A 17,259-nucleotide genomic window follows, 5' to 3' on the forward strand; every position below is an offset into this window, starting at 1 on the left:
TCAATTTGGATTGTCATAGCAAAGGGGTGTGAACACCTATGTAAATTTGATATTTCCTCTTCAATACATTAGCAAACATTTCTAAAAACATGTTTTCACTATGTCATTATGGGGTATTGTGTGTAGATGTTTGAGAAAAAAAACACATTTTTAAATTCAGGCTGTAACAACAAAATGTGGAATAAGTCAAGGTGTATGAATACTTTCTGAAGGAACTGTAGATGGATACCTACATGTACACCGTTTCCCTTTGAGAAGTGTCTCCAGGAAGGAACTGTAGATGGATACCTACATGTACACCGTTTCCCTTTGAGAAGTGTCTCCAGGAAGGAACTGTAGATGGATAGCTACATGTACACCGTTTCCCTTTGAGAAGTGTCTCCAGGAAGGAACTGTAGATGGATAGCTACATGTACACCGTTTCCCTTTGAGAAGTGTCTCCAGGAAGGAACTGTAGATGGATACCTACATGTACACCGTTTCCCTTTGAGAAGTGTCTCCAGGAAGGAACTGTAGATGGATAGCTACATGTACACCGTTTCCCTTTGAGAAGTGTCTCCAGGAAGGAACTGTAGATGGATACCTACATGTACACCGTTTCCCTTTGAGAAGTGTCTCCAGGAAGGAACTGTAGATGGATACCTACATGTACACCGTTTCCCTTTGAGAAGTATCTCCAGGAAGGAACTGTAGATGGATACCTACATGTACACCGTTTCCCTTTGAGAAGTGTCTCCAGAAAAAAAAAGTCAGTCTAGTTCCTAACATTTATTGCATAAATACTTCTGTACATCAATTTTAATCATCATAAATCAACATGGAGGACAGACTAACATCCAGTAATACTTCCACAAGATCTGTTTTCACAGCTTATAAAAAAAAAACCCAACAAAACAAAAAGGACAGAATGAAGAAGAGTAGCGACAGTCTTATTCCTCCACTGCGATGCTCGGCTGTGATCCCTTGGATTTCTCCTTCAGCTTTTCTGCATAAAACTTAAACGTCTCCTGGAAAGAGGGAGTCAAAGAAGAAAGGTCACCCAATAGTTGCAGTTGAAGTCGGAGGTTTACATACAACTTAACCAAATACATTTCAACTCCGTTTATCACAATTCCTGACATTTAATCCTGGTAAAAATTCCCTGTTTTAGGCCAGTTAGGATCACCACTTTATTTTAAGGATGTTAAATGTCAGAATAATACTGGAGATAATGATTCATTTCAGCTTTTATTTCTTTCATCACATTCCCAGTGGGTCAGACGTTTACATTCACTCAATTAGTATTTGGTAGCATTGCCTTTAAATTGTTTAACTTGGGTCAAAAGTTTCAGGTAACCTTCCACAAGCTTCCCACAATAAGTTGGTTGAATTTTGGCCCATTCCTCCTGACAGAGCTGGTGTAACTGAGTGAGGTTCGTAGGCCTCCTTGCTCACACACACTTTTTCAGTGCTGCCCACACATTTTCTATAGGATTGAGGTCAAGGCTTTGTGATGGCCACTCCAATACCTTGACTTTGTTGTCCTTAAGCCATTTTGCCACAACTTTGGAAGTATGCTTGGGGTCATTGTCCATTTGGAAGACCCATTTGCAACCAAGCTTTAACCTCCTGACTGATGTCTTGAGATGTTGCTTCAATATATCCATATCATTTCCACTCCCTCATAATGCCATTTATTTTGTGAAGTGCAGAAAAGCACCCCCACAACATGATGCTGCCAACCCCGTGCTTCACGGTTGGGATGGTGTTCTTCGGCTTACAAGTCTCACCCCTTTTCCCTCCAAACATAACGATGGTCATTATGGCCAAACAGTTTTATTTTTGTTTCGTCAGACCAGAGGATATTTCTCCAAAAAGTACGATCTTTGTCCCCATGTGCAGTTGCAAACCGTAGTGTGGCTTTTTTATAGCGGTTTTGGAGCAGTGGCTTCTTCCTTGCTGAGCGGCCTTTCAGGTTATGTTGATATAGAACTTGTTTTACTGTGGATATAGATATTTGTGTACCCGTTTCCTCCAGTATCTTCACAAGGTCCTTTACTGTTGTTCGAGGATTGATTTGCACTTTTCGCACCAAAGTACGTTCATCTATAGCAGACAGAACGCGTCTCCTTCCTGAGTGGTATGACGGCTGAGTGGTCCCATGGTGTTTATACTTGCGTCCTATTGTTTGTACAGATGAACGTGGTACCTGCAGGCATTTGGAAATGCCAGGCTTGTGGAGGTATACACATTTTTTTCTGAGGTCTTGGCTGATTTCTTTTGATTTTCCCATGATGTCAAGCAAAAAGGCACTAAGTCTGAAGGTAGGCCTTGAAATACATCCACAGGTTCACCTCCAATTGACTCAAATGATGTCAATTAGCCTTTCAGAAGCTTCTAAAGCCATGACATTTTCTGGAATTTTCCAAGCTGTTTAAAGGCACAGTCAACCTAGTGTATGTAAACTTCTGACCCACTGGAATTGTGATACAGTGAATTATAAGTGAAATAATCTGTCTGTAAATAATTGTTGGGAAAATGACTTGTCATGCACAAAGTAGATGTCCTAACCGACTTGCCAAACTAACAAGAAATTTGTGTGATTGAAAAACGAGTTTCAATGACTCCAACCTAAGTGTGTAAACTTCCGACTTCAACTGTATATGGCAATTTAGCAGACACAGTTCATAGTAACAGATATAGTCAGTATATGACAGGAAACAACCAAAACCAAAGTGGGTACAATCTACAAATTAACAGTGTGGGTGTGGACTGTGTATTTGTTTGTGTGTGTGTGTGTGTGTATCGCAATCGTAGCCAGGGCTCACTCCCCTTTCAACAAGTCCACCGCACCCCTGGGTCTAACTAATAGACTTCTCCATCCAATCACGGGCTCTTGTTTCATCTCCAAATCCTGATTAATACACAAATAAGGGATTTACACTTTTCCTCCCCTCCCACTAGTCCGCCTAATTAAGCCCTGCTTTCAGGCTGAAAAAAGTGGGGCTTTTTAGAGAAGGTGAGTGCTTTCAGGAGATTAATGTTGCTGTAACATTGTATATTCCCCTATTAACCGTGTAATTAAAGTCGATAAATAGCCGTGTTGGCGGGAGGGGCCTGACGCGGGCCGCGCTTCAAATCTCTCCTTATCTGCTCTCAGGAGACTGCTTTGTACTCCAGCTAGAACAGCAGTCTGAAAACAGAAGGGTAGAGGAGGGTGTAGAGAAGGGGGGCACTACCTGAGATTGGTTTGTTGAAACTTTAAAGGTGATTTGAGAGCTCTGAAGATTGTTCTCAACAAAAAAAAAAGAGGGGGGGGGGGGGTTATGTTGGACCCCCCCCCCCCATCTCTACTCTACTGTGGCAGTTTTGGAACGTGGCTGTACCTTTCCCACAGGTATTGAATAATACAGTGAGCCTGTTATGCGAGTTCTCTCTGCATCTCTGTGGGTGGGGTGGGGGGTACGGCATCGACAGAGCTTGCTCTGCAGGTGTGTGCGTGTGATTGCAAGGCAATGTAAACAGCTCAAGTGGTTGACCTAGTTAGTGAGAACTCCTGCAGTGCAGGGTGACTACTTTGGCTGATTGCCAATTTGCCGGTGTTGTGTTAATGTACTATATTGTCCGATGATTCAAGTGCTGTAAATCTCTACCTCTCTTACCAGCTCATTACAGCCTCATAGTACACAACTCACTAACATAATTCTGTGCCAAACAAACCTATAGACTTACACCTAAAAAACAAACAAGACCACTGCAATCAAAACCGATATCACTGTAATACATAGTAATGTGTAGGTTATGACTGCAGGCATAATCCAATACAAGCCACAGAAAACCCAGATAAAAGCAGAAACATGTAGAGCATGGAGCAGAGGCCTTCTGAATGGAGGCTCCCAGAGCAGGCAGACTGTTGGCTCTGATTACACCCAGAGCTCCCATCAACACACACACCCTGACAGACATTAGGTCACCAGTGGAAAAGATGCCAACCCCAGTTAGGGCTGGGGTGTGTGGGGCCCGGTACACTGCATGTGTGTGTTTTTGTATAGAGTGTGACTTGTTGTTCTGTAGCCCAGTAGACAACACAAGCCCTCAGGACTAGGACAGTCTGGTGGGCATGACATTGCTCAGGTTTGGATCTTCTTTCTAACAACCAAATGATATTTCTAGTCGAACACTCATGACAGACACACTGCTATACCATTGAGGTGGCAAGCAGAGCAAAGTGTGTGTGTGCGCGCGCTCACAGGTGGCTCAGTAAAGGGGACGGTCTCTCCTGCGTTCCTGTACAGCACGGCAAGTCTCTTCAGACACAGCTCATCAGCCTCCACTCCCTCCGTCTGCATCTGCTGGTACAGGGCTTTAGCCGACACCAGGTCGTTGTCCACACCTGGGTTTGTGTGTGGATGCATTTGCAGAGTGAGACAAAGTTGATGCATGAGGTCAAAAAGTGTTGAAGAAAGCAGAAGACAGAAACATGAAAACAGTGTTAATATTACCACTGATACCTCTGACCTCTTCTTGACCAGGAGGAGAACAATGTTAATGAAATAGTCAGGTTCCCTGTAAGGCAGGCAGAACAGCAGACCTGAAGTACTTCAGAATGTCGCGTTTAGCACGCCACACTGGCTGAAGCAGAACCAGTCATTAGTGAACATGTGTTCCTGTTCTCCAAAAACACCTCTCAGGTTCCAGCAGACGCCGTCTGCTCCCTCTCGCCTGATGCATATTTGATTTGCTAGCTAATGACGACTTAGCTACAGGCCAGCAAGCTGAATGACACACCCTGCTGAAGTTGCCTCACTACAGCCTAGACAGGCCAGGGAGCCGAGCACCTAACTGAAAAACCATTATCCTGACCTCTTCACAATGGGTGGCGTACTCTACCCAACGTCACTAAATTGTGTGATTGGACTGTATCGTACAAAAAACAGTTAGCAAAATTACAGTAAAATACATAAGTTGGATCATTTATATAGAGTATTTCCTAAGTATGAGTGCATTATGTAAAATGCTCTAGTCCAGAGGTCGCCAGTATTATATATATATATATATATTTTAAACACTACATTTTGGAAATCTATTTCAAAGTATTCCCACGTATAATAGAGAGATATGTGATCGTATACAAACAAAAACAAGGTTTGAAATGATTGTGTTCAAGTCAATTATCTGTTTGGGCTTTTTGCATTACATTTGCGCTCTACAAGCTATTTGTAATTATGTTCCAGCCCCCTGACCATTCATTCAAGAAAAAAAAGGTCCCTCAGGTGAATCTAGTTGAGGATCTCTACTCTATTCTGAGCGTGGCTTTAAACAACGTTTTACCATAGCACTTCATCAGGTAGGGATACAACGTCTCCTTCTCTGTGAAGTCAGGGATGAGAGTCATCAGGGTCTTGATCTTGCCCACCTATAACAGATAAACAGTTAGATAGATGCCACCAAGTCATAACACTCCTTAAAATGATAATACGATAGGGATTCAGGTAACCTAGCGAATAAGAACGTTGGGCCAGTAACCGAAAGGTCGCTGGTTAGAATCCCTTAGCGGACTAGGTGAATAATCTGTCGATGTGCCCTGGAGCAAGGCACTTAATCCTAATTGCTCCTGTAAGTCGCTCTGGATAAGTATGTTTGCTAAATGACTCAAGTGTAATGATTATGCATTTCTCCAGGCACTTTAAATGAAGGCTAATAACAAACAAGCCTTTGGTTCAGATATGATATAGTAGGGTTGAAGGAGATGGTTGTACCTGGCCTGGTTTCTGGGCCAGCCTGGACATGTAAGAGACCAGAATCTCCTTCTGTTCAGCCACAGCATTACAGCGCTAGAGAAAGAGAAGAGGGGCAGGAGAGATCAGAGTCGTGACTAACCAGGTTTCCATCCAACCTTTTAATGAGAGTAAAGTACATGTTGAATAAAAAAAAGAATGTTACGACAGGAGTGATTGAAAATGATCAGTTGCTGGTAAACTTTCCATAGGTCAACAAAACCGAATACGCAAGACAAGGTGGGATCTTTTTGTGTTTGTAAAATTAATTATGCGAGAAATGGTGGTGGATATAATGGCCATCATATCGAAGTAAACTTCAGGTCATGCGATATGGCGTATAGTCCTCCCACTACTTGGGAGACCATGCAGTTTATTAGGCTACATATAACAAGAGTCCTCCCACTACTTGGGAGACCATGCAGTTTATTAGGCTACATATAACAAGAGTCCTCCCACTACTTGGGAGACCATGCAGTTTATTAGGCTACATATAACAAGAGTCCTCCCACTACTTGGGAGACCATGCAGGTTATTAGGCTACATATAACAAGAGTCCTCCCACTACTTGGGAGACCATGCAGGTTATTAGGCTACATATAACAAGAGTCCTCCCACTACTTGGGAGACCATGCAGTTTATTAGGCTACATATAACAAGAGTCCTCCCACTACTTGGGAGACCATGCAGTTTATTAGGCTACATATAACAAGAGTCCTCCCACTACTTGGGAGACCATGCAGTTTATTAGGCTACATATAACAAGAGTCCTCCCACTACTTGGGAGACCATGCAGTTTATTAGGCTACATATAACAAGTTATGATGAACTTGATGCTCCTTTCCAATGAATATCCAGGGTCTTATTCTGGTGACATGATGATCGATGCTCTTATCCATATTCTCATGTAGGGAGCCTACCCATACGGTCTGCAATATGTTGGATAGAGCACAAGTGCCAAGACCAGTGGGCACATTCGCTAGAACGCAACATTTGTGACAAAACCATCAGTAGAGTTGAAAATGCGATGGAAACCCATGTAACTTGCTTTTTTGGTGGGGTAAATTGAACCGCAAAAGTTATTTTTAAGTGCACTACGTTGCCACACACAGCCTTTCCTCAACAACAAGCAAATTTGATGGAAACATGTCTTTGGCTGGAAAATGCAGGATTTAGGAATATTCACCAATTGGATAGAAACTTAGCTAATGACTGTGCAGAAACAAATGCAGACATGCAAATGTGCAACCACACAACCACACGAGGGTACATGTACTGTAGGAGAGCATCTCTGCTTGTGAACAGGGTTCTATTTGCTGTGCCGTGCGCGTTTTGTGTCTTAAGTGTTTTTGAATTGCTTTAGGCCTTTTATTATATGCCCTGCACTCCAGACAGCGCTCTGCAGTTCTAGGTTCATTACACCGCCAACAGGGTGTCAGCCAGATAACTACTTATTTCTTTATCAAATTTAAAAATGTACAGTGCCTGTTCACTTTAAAGTATAATTATCTACACTTAGCAACATAAAGGGGCTGATTGGAATCTGTCCTGCGCTGTAGCATTCTAGGGGGTAATTTACTTCACCACCTTTACTTTCTATCATTAGTCAATTACCAGAGGCAGGAAGTGAGGTAGGGGAAGTAGCTCTCATAACGAGGAGAGAATGAGTGAAACCAACCAAGGTTCAAACCTACGAAAGAATGTATGTAAACAGGCTCTTTATCACAAAGCAGCCATTTTAAATTCAGGGCTTCGATTTAGAAATACTTTTTTATATAAAATAATTAAGAGGGATTTGCTTTGGGCTAAAGATGTAACCTTAAAAAAAATTGGTAAGAAGTAAAGACTATGAAAAGTGTGAGTGCCGCATTAAACCCTGCCGTGCTCGGAGTCTTCTCTGGGTTCAGTGGCAATGAGGTCACATTACAAGCCATTCGTGAACGCTGTGTTTCTTTCCTTGGGTGGAATTAAAAGCGGCAGCCTCGGAGGCTTTTAACCGCAGCGCGGAGTAGCAGCGTATTAAACAGAGGGCCAGAGTCACTCAGCGGCAGAATGGCTTTAGTACAATCAGGCAATTAGAACAACACTCCTCCACTCTCCTCTTCTCTCCAGTCGCTCGCTCTCTCCGCTAGGACCCGTTTTATCCAGAAGCCAGACTGGCCGTGACGCAACCCCCTGTATCCCTGATCCCAGACGAGCATACTCCCTCACGGCTGCTTAAAAGCTCTGGATAAGCAGGGAATGTCAGAATATCTCTACCCCCAGCACCCCACCTCCCAGAGCAGGTCTAGGAGGACCCTGCCTCACTGACTTCTGGTCCGACTCACTTCTTAATGACTTCATTCAACACACTTGTCATCTGCCTGGTTAAAAGCTTTTCAGAGTTTAGCTAACAGTTTCTTATAGGATAGAATTGTTCCTCCGTTACAATAAACCTGGGAGAGGCCTGCAGAAATACCAGCCAAGCTGCTAAATATGCTCAAGTAGATGCATATTACACGAAACACGGATTCTTCTAATTTGGCTTTAATTTCTTATGAACTTAAGAGTATCTGTGTTCATTTTCATGTCTCCGTTGGAATCAAGCATCTTTGTTAATCATTGAGCAGCAGTATAATTACATGTGAATTCAAGGGGAACATGATCTGGAGGAGAGGGGCACCAGAAGGTCTCTTTTGATCCTTCTCCCTCTCAATGTTCATGTGGCTCGAGCTACATTTAAATTACATATAACTGAGCAAACCGATCAATCTTGCATATGTTCAAAGTACATTATACTCATCGACCTTTGTGATGCGAAGGTGATCTATATTTCAATGTGACTGAGGGTGATTTGAAGTCAAAGTATGCTAGATAACCTTTGCCTTTATCCAGATTGTGGATTTATCGATATGTGCACGGAAATCAAAATACAGTTATTAACACATTATTATACAACCTAAATTTGTCGGTTGTCAAAAGCGTTCCACAGGGATGCTGGTCCATGTTGACTCCAACGCTTCCCACAGTTGTGTCAAGTTGACTGGATGTCCTTTGGGTGGTGGACCTTTCTTTATACACACGGGAAACTGTTGAGCATGAAAAACCCAGCAGTGTTGCAGTTCTTGGCACACTCAAACCAGTGCACCTGGCACCTACTACCATACCCCGTTCAAAGGCACTGTTCAAATATTTTGTCTTGCCCATTCAATTGTCTCAAGGTTTCAAAATCCTTCTTTAACCTGCCTCCTCCCATTCATCTACACTGATTGAAGTGGATTTAACAAGTGACATCAATAAAGCTGGGTGTAGACTACACAACTTTCAAAATGCTAAAAATGGCTGAGCCTCTTACATTAAAGGACCAGCTTTCCTGTAGTGTTGCTCACTTAACATAGCTACAACAAGATCTGGCTCAAATCAGCCGCAAACGTTTTCAGTCAGATATTCACGCTTTCCATACGGAGTTCAAATATATAGCCAACATTTTGAATGGAATAACATTGCTTGTGAAACGTCAGAGCTGTAACGATTTGACACTTTGGCAAGAACAAAACGCACACTAGTAGTGGTCATCGCTCCTGCTCAAGAGTCTACACATTCTGGGTGATGAAAAACAACATCCCACTGGCTTCTTCTCTGGCAAGCTCTCATTGGCTATTGCTGATCATCGTGCTCAAAACGTGTCATTGCACATCTCACACTACAAGAGCACTGTTTGAAAATATGGGGATGTCTGAGACTGCTCAAAGACTAGATCGGTAGCGCTCAGATTGAGTGTGACCCGCTCACATTAAAGGAGCGTTGGTGACGACCGCGCACCCCGAGTAGGCAACTACATGGGCATTTTGTCCAGGAGCTCAAAAACTTGTCTGGGACTGCTAAATCCAGGCAAAAATCGTGTTTGCGCACACATTAACCGACACACACACACAGAGAGAGAGGAATAGATAGAAAGCCAGCCACGAGAGCAACACCCACAGATTTAAGGAATCATAGCATTCACCTAGTCAGTTGATGTCATGGAAAGAGCAGGTGTTCCTAATGTTTACCCACACATGAACACACACACAGAGACAGAGAAACAGGCAGACAGACAGACAGACAGACAGGCAGCCAGCCAGTCAGCCATGAGAGCTACACACAGAGACAAATAACTCAAACTGATTGAATGTAGTGGCTGATGTCACTGGGTGAGTGGGATACATACGGCCAGCATGAACTTGGCGTCCTCTACCATGTTAGCCTCCAGCAGCTGTAGGAAGAGGTCTGAAGCAGCTCTGTACGATGAAAAGTGATTTGCCAGCCTCTCTGCCATGGCACTTACTACACAGAGACAGGATCACAATCAACACAGATCTCACTCAGCAAGGTAAATGAGAAGATTGATCTTATAGGGTATACAGGTTGGTACACTGCTTGCTGATGGTCTGTTCCAAGAGTATCAACTACTGCAGTAAATTCTATATGAAAGTGGGGACCATGTTGGACATTAAAGACACATTGTCTGAAGGTGGGCGGGTGAGGTTATACAGGTGTCTGTGTTCCTTACATTTATCCAGAGCAGCGCCATTGTTCTCCTCCAACACCTTCCTGAAGACAAAGGCCATGCTGGCAGCTGGACCCTGAGGCCCATCACCCTGTGTGTAGACAGCCTCCAAGCCCTCCACTGCAGAGTCCAGGTCTCCACTGACAGAGACAGAGAGACAGAGAGAGAATATAGGCATTTCGCTAGGTCAAAAACAATCTCTTCACTGAGACCTCAATGTATCCGCTGGGGGAAGTAGCAGCAGAACTTTCTGGGAAGGAAATAACCAGTAAAACACGATAGTAACAGAGATAGAGAGGTCGATGAGGGCGTACAGGGAGGTATGATTAAATATTCTCTAAATATACGAGGAGTGTCCCCCTCATCATTCATCCAAACACAGAAAGAGAAAAACAAAGTGCATCAAACTATTATCGGCCGCATTAGCATTCTCTCCGCTAACAGTGGCGTGGGGGTGTCATCCCAACCTAGCTCCCAGGGCCAAGACGCAGGACGATAGGATAGCGGAAGTGAAAAGGCGCTCATGCCCGATTGGGCAGCACTCCCTGCTCTCTCGCCTGCCTGGGCCTGTCAGGAAGAACTCTGACCCCACCCCCACCACGATTGGCCTAAGCAGCTGTGACACGTGCGGGGCGGCACGATTTGAGCCGAGCTGACTGGTTAAGAGGGAAGGGTCCAGAAAGGAGTGCCACATTTAGAGATGGACCTCTGTAAATTATTCAGACTCAGTCAGAGCAGTCACAGTGGATTCAGACACAGATTAAATATTCATGTGGGCTGGTGGAGAAGGAGAGGGAAGGATGTAGAGGGAGGGGGGGGAGAACTAGAGGAAGGGAGGAGGGACAAGGGTTAAGTGTTAGCTTGTTGGGGTCCCAGGTTAGGTTGTTCATATTTGGTGAGAGTTTAGACTATTTGGTAGTGGCAACCTCTTCATAAACATTCCTCTGTGTGACATTGTGTGTGCTGTATTCCCCTAGGGTATTGTTAACCCTCTGGGTATTGGAGGCCAGGGTCATTCAAAATCCCATTTGTAAGATTAGGGGTTTTCACACTGGTGTCATGGCTAAATTCCCAACCTGGCCACATTCCATCATGGTTACCTGATCATCCCCCTCATTCCTAATTGGCATACAGTGCATTTGGAAAGCATTCAGACCGTTTTACTTTTTCCACACTGTTACGTTACAGCCTTATTCTAAAATTGATTTAATCCGTTTTTCCCCTCATCAATCTACACACAATACCCCAACTGACAAAGCAAAAACAGGTTTAGACATTTTTGCAAATGTATTTAAAACAAAGAAAACTTAAATATCACATTTACATAAGTATTCAGACCCTTTACTCAGTACTTTGTTGAAGCACCTTTGGCAATGATTACATCCTTGAGTCTTCTTGGGTATGATGCTACAAGCTTGGCATACCTGTATGTGGGGAGTTTCTCCCATTCTTCTCTGCGGAGTGGCTGGGCCACTCAAGGACATTCAGAGACTTGTCCCAAAGCCAGTCCTGCGTTGTCTTGGCTGTGTGCTTAGGGTCGTTGTACTGTTGGAAGGTGAACCGTCACCCCAATCTGAGCGTCCTGAACGCTCTGCAGCATGTTTTCATTAAGAATCTCTGTGCTTTTCTCCGTTCATCTTTCCCTCGATCCTGACTAGTCTCCCAGTCCCTGCCGCTGAAAAATATCCCCACAGCATGATGCTGCCACCACTATGCTTCACCTTAGAGATGGTGCCGGGTTTTCTCCAGATGTGATGCTTGGCATTCAGCCAAAGAGTTCAATCTTGGTTTCATCAGACCAGATAATCTTGTTTCTCATGGTCTGAGTCCTTTAGGTGCCCTTTGGCAAACTCCAAGGGTCTGTCAGGTGCCTTTTACTGAGGAGTGAAATCTATCTGGCCTCTCTATCATAAAGGCCTGATTGGTGGAGTGCTGCAGAGAAATGGCGCCGACAGAGGGCTGCCTCGCTTCTAGCTCTTTTATGTATTACTACTTACATTATTAGCCCAGATTTGTTTAGTGTTATTACATATAGCCGGGAAGCTATCAGAGCGGCGGTAACTCACCAGCACTACGACTTTCTCGAAGCGAATCCTTTGTTCACACCCCCCAGGGCAATATCCTGCTAAAACACTTGACCACTGATACTCCAACTTCCGGGATGCATACAACGCCCTCCGCATCCTCCTTTCGGCAAATCTGACTTCGACTCCATTTCGCTCTTCCTTCCCTATAGGTAGAAACACACAGGAAGTACCCGTGCTAAGGACTATTCAACGCTGGTCTGACCAATCAGAATCCACGCTTCAAGAATGTTTTGTTCACGCGGACTGGGATATGTTCCAGTTAGCTTTCGAGAATAATATTGAAAAGTGAAGTTGCAATTCAACGGCTCAGTCTTCAGACAATTACGGACTACAAAAGGAAAACCAGATGTCTTGCTTACCGACAAGCTAAACACTTTCGCCCGCTTTGAGGATAACACAGTGCACCGACGCGGCCCCCTTCCAAGGACTGTGGGCTCTCCTTCTCCATGGCCGACGTGAGTAAGACATTTAAGCGTGTTAACCGTCGCAAGGCTGCAGGCCCAGACGGCATCACTAGCCGCGTCCTCAGAGCATGCCAAGACCAGCTGGCTGCTGTGTTAACAGACATATTCAATCTCTCCCGAACCCAGTCAGCTGTCCCCACATGCTTCAATATGGCCACCTTTGTTCCTGTACCCAAGAAGGCAAAGATAACTGAACTAAATGACTATCGCCCAGTAGCACTCACTTCTTTCATCATGAAGTGCTTTGAGAGACTAGTCAAGGATAATTTCACCTATACCTTACCTGACACCCTAGGACCGTGGTGGAGAAGGTGCAAAGCTTCAAGTTCCTTGGCGTACACGTCACTGACAAATTTAAATGGTCCACCCACACAGACAGTGTGAAGACAACAGCGCCTCTTGAACTTTAGGACGCTTGGCACCTAAAAGTCTCAAACTTTTTATACCACATGGTATGGCAACTGCACCGCCCGCAACCGCAGGGCTCTCCAGAGCATGGCGTGGTCTGCCCTCCATGACACCTACAGCACCAGATGTCACAGGAAGGCCAAAAAGATCATCAAGGACAACAACCACCCGAGCCACTGCTATCATCCAGAAGGCGAGGTCAGTATAGGTGCATCAAAGCTGGGATGTTTGTCCTTCTGGAAGGTTCTCCCATCTGGTCACCTCCCTTACCAAGGCCCTTCTCTCCCGGGCCGACAAGCTCTAGGAAGAGTCTTGGTGGTTTCAAACTTCTTCCATTTAAGAATGGGGACCTTCAATGCTGCAGGTACCCGTCCCCAGATCTGTGCCCCCACACAATCCTGTCTCGGCACTCTACGGACAATTCCTTCGACTTCATGACTTGGTTTTTGCTTTGACATGCACAGTAAACTGTGGGACTGGTGAGCATGCCTTTCCAAATCATGTCCAATTAATTGAATTTACCACAGGTGGACTCCAATCAAGTTGTAGAAACATCTCAGAAACTCCCCAAATACAGGTGTGCCAAGCTTGTAGCGTCATACCCAAGAAGACTCAAGGCTGTAATCGCTGCCAATGGAGCTTCAACAAAGTACTGAGTAAAGGGTCTGATTACTTCTGTAAATGTGATGTTATTACAAATAAAAACTTTGCTAACATGTCTAAAAACCTATTTCTGCTTTGTCATTATGGGGTATACTCGGCCTCGTCTCAGGATGGTAAGTTGGTGGTTGAAGATATCCATCTAATAGTGTGGGGGCTGTGCTTTGGCAAAGTGGGTGGGGTTATATCCTGCCTGTTTGGCCCTGTCCGGGGGTATCGTTCAGATGGGGCCACAGTGTCTCCCGACCCCTCCTGTCTCAGCCTCCAGTATTTATGCTGCAGTAGTTCATGTGTCAGTAGCTAGGATCCGTCTGTTATATCTGGAGTATTTCTCTTGTCTTATCTGGTGTCCTGTGTGAATTTAAGTATGCTCGCTCTAATTCTTTGTCTCTTTCTTTCCCTTTCGGAGGACCTGAGCCCTAGGACCATGCCTCAGGACTACCTGGCCTGATGACTCCTTGCTGTCCCCAGTCCACCTGGCCGTGCTGCTGCTCCAGTTTCAACTGTTCTGCCTGCGGCTATGGAACCCTGACCTGTTCACCGGACGTACTACCTGTCCCAGACCTGCTGTTTTCAACTCTCTAGAGACAGCAGGAGCTGTAGAGATACTCTGAATGATCGGCTATGAAAAGCCAACTGACATTTACTCCTGAGGTGCTGACCTGTTGCACCCTCTACAACCACTGTGATTATTAATATTTGACCCGGTTGGTCATCTATGAACATTTGAACATCTTGGCCATGTTCTGTTATCTCCACCCGGGACAGCCAGAAGAGGACTGGCCACCCCTCATAGCCTGGTTCCTCTAGGTTTCTTCCTAGGTTCTGGCCTTTCTAGGGAGTATTTCCTAGGCACCGTGCTTCTACACCTGCATTGCTTGCTGTTTGGGGTTTTAGGCTGGGTTTCTGTACATCAGCTGATGTAAGAAGGGCCTTATAAATGTGATTTTATTGTGTACACTCCGAATGCACTGTACATAAAGCGCCAGTAGGCAGAAAAGTGCTATATAAATTCAATCAATTGTTATGAATTATTATTTGTATACAATCACCTCCATTATGCGTGGGAATACTTTGGAACAGATTTCCAAAATTAAAATGAATTGGAGCTGACTTCCTGGTGTTTTTACAGTGTTTATGTACAACAATGAACATTTTTGCTCAGGAAACTTGGGGGACCAAATAAAACCACCCGCAGGGTGCCAGTTGGGTAACCCCGCTGTGTATTGGAGGCCAGGAGATTTTTAACCCTGAGAGCATTGAGAAACAGGTTCACTACAATGCTACTGAAACCCTTGATAACAGCATGACAATACCCCTTCATAAAGCTGGGCGCGATTGAGTGCCAAGTAGGTGAGTAGATGAACCTTACTTTTTGATGTGTGCCATGGCAGTGTTGTTGAGAAAGACCATGCTTGACAGGTTGAGGGGCGTGCCCAACCCCTTCATCAGAACCTCCACTTCCTGGATGCCTTGGACATCCCCATGGCTACCGAGGGATTGGACCAATCGTGTGACGGACAGTTTTGAGGGCACCTGGTCTCCCTGCAGCATGGACTTGAGTGTGGACATGCCATCTAAGGGTGGGAGGAAGGCAACAGAATGTATGCAACAGAATGTATGCAACAAAGAAACTCAGTGTGTGTGTTTGAGCACGTATCACGCAAAAACCCACCTTTGGCTAGCCCTCTCTTAACCTGTGTAATGATGAGGAGGCTGTTGGCTATGTCATTCAGCTTGAACCCTGGGACACGGCCTACGGCACTGAGGAACAGACAGACAGAACAGACATAAGTCAACAATCTTCAACCTTACAGCAGAGGTGAACAACCCTCCACTCCACTGAAATGGGAATAGAGAGAAGAGGGAGAAAATAAGACTGAAACAGAGGGACAGAGTGAAAGTGAGTCCGACTGACAATCAAGTCTGGCCATAGAAGTATTACAAAACAACCGGGTGTTCAGACTACTCCCTCTGAGGTCCTCTCCAGCTCCGAGTGTGGGGGGCGGTGAGTCTCCTCTGGGGCTGGGCAGGGAGAAAACAGCTGCTGCAGTGATGAGACCCTAGGTAATGTCCCTTTCCCTCCATCCCTCAGTCTATCCCCTTGTCCTTTCAGACATCTTTTTTTCCCCATTTCAGAGCCACTAATACCTCAATCAATCTCCCTTTTATTATTACAGTCTCCGACCGGATTAATCTGGCTGCTCAATTGAGCGTTGGCCTCATGCTCCTTATCGCCGCGCCGACCAACCACCAGCCCTCTGCACACTCGGACAGATTGCTGCGGAAACCTTGGTCAGAGTGATTCTTATCAATTCCAAGGAAAGAAAATCCCTCCTGTCGCTGCCCTCTAGCCTCCCCATCTCTTGCACTCTTTTCACCCTCTCTCTGGGGTCTCCCCCCTCCACCCAACTTCCGCTCTGACCCTCCCACATTTCTCTCCATCCCAATCCCCTTAATCTCTGCTAAGCGCCCCACTGCTCAGTTATGATGCAGCCCCTCCTCCTCTCCCCAACCCAGCCTTGGGCCCATCTGGCTCCAGCCCTGTCTAAGTCATCCGCACGCAAGAGACTGGGCTTTATACACACTAGGGGAATTATTACTGGCGTCTTGATCATCTTCCCACATGATTAAACCAACCCCCACTGCATCCCTTCTCTGATAAATTCAAGGTCCCTCACAGGACTAAAAAACCCTGGGTTAAGTCATGCCCTATACTGGCCTGACGTAGGGGTACCTAAAGTTCTGGAGCAAAGGGGGTCAGGTGGGGATGTGGTGTGTGTAATGTGGAAGGTATGCGTTGAGTCCTTGTGGTAATTCTACTAACTGTTCATAAACACACAGACAGACACACACAGGGAACTTCAACAGCCACCCGAGAGCAGTGAGCGAGGGAAGAGGATTATACAAAGACTCTCCTGCTCGAAGGAGACAGATCATCAGTCATGTGTTATGAGCGATGAGAACCTAATTTCGCTCTCGTTTTTTAAAAGGGATAACTCCCGCTACTAAGATCCCAGGACAACCAAAAAACACACACGATACATTACTAATCAGCAGAAGATTGTCATTTTTGTGCAAAGTCATCCGCTTCCCAGAAAACCAAATTAATCTGTGGCGATAGGAAGGGGCTCAAGCGCTTCCGAGGCTTACCAGACCACTGCTGTTCACATCCAGCAGGGTTAAGGGTCAATTCACAATCACTTGGTAATCTCAAACCTAATTCAAGAACCCTGGCTGCCCTGTATACTGTAAGCTTAACCTGTGACAAACCAGAATTTGACTCAGAGTGTGGAAGTAGCCCACTGCAAAAGTGTGTGGTTTCTTTGTCAGGACCACTGGCAGATAGAGAGGGT

The 17,259-nt window shown here is 45.1% G+C and overlaps 1 protein-coding gene across 1 annotated transcript in view; it reads right to left on the reverse strand.

Moving 5' to 3' along the window:
- Positions 1–753: 753 nt before the first annotated feature.
- lrpprc (leucine-rich pentatricopeptide repeat containing) overlaps positions 754–17,259 on the reverse strand; it is a 75,351-nt gene continuing 58,845 nt past the window's right edge. Inside the window, exons 31-38 of the mRNA XM_029685310.2 lie at positions 15,579–15,667; positions 15,276–15,480; positions 10,288–10,424; positions 9,946–10,061; positions 5,739–5,813; positions 5,311–5,395; positions 4,230–4,372; positions 754–1,007 (exon numbers count right to left, since the gene is read on the reverse strand). Of these exons, the coding sequence (XP_029541170.2) occupies positions 930–1,007; positions 4,230–4,372; positions 5,311–5,395; positions 5,739–5,813; positions 9,946–10,061; positions 10,288–10,424; positions 15,276–15,480; positions 15,579–15,667 (928 nt within the window). The 3' untranslated portion in view covers positions 754–929. The remainder of the gene's footprint in view (positions 1,008–4,229; positions 4,373–5,310; positions 5,396–5,738; positions 5,814–9,945; positions 10,062–10,287; positions 10,425–15,275; positions 15,481–15,578; positions 15,668–17,259) is intronic.

The sequence above is a fragment of the Oncorhynchus nerka genome, linkage group LG16 (genome assembly GCF_034236695.1).
Source record: "Oncorhynchus nerka isolate Pitt River linkage group LG16, Oner_Uvic_2.0, whole genome shotgun sequence".
NCBI lineage: Eukaryota > Metazoa > Chordata > Actinopteri > Salmoniformes > Salmonidae > Oncorhynchus > Oncorhynchus nerka.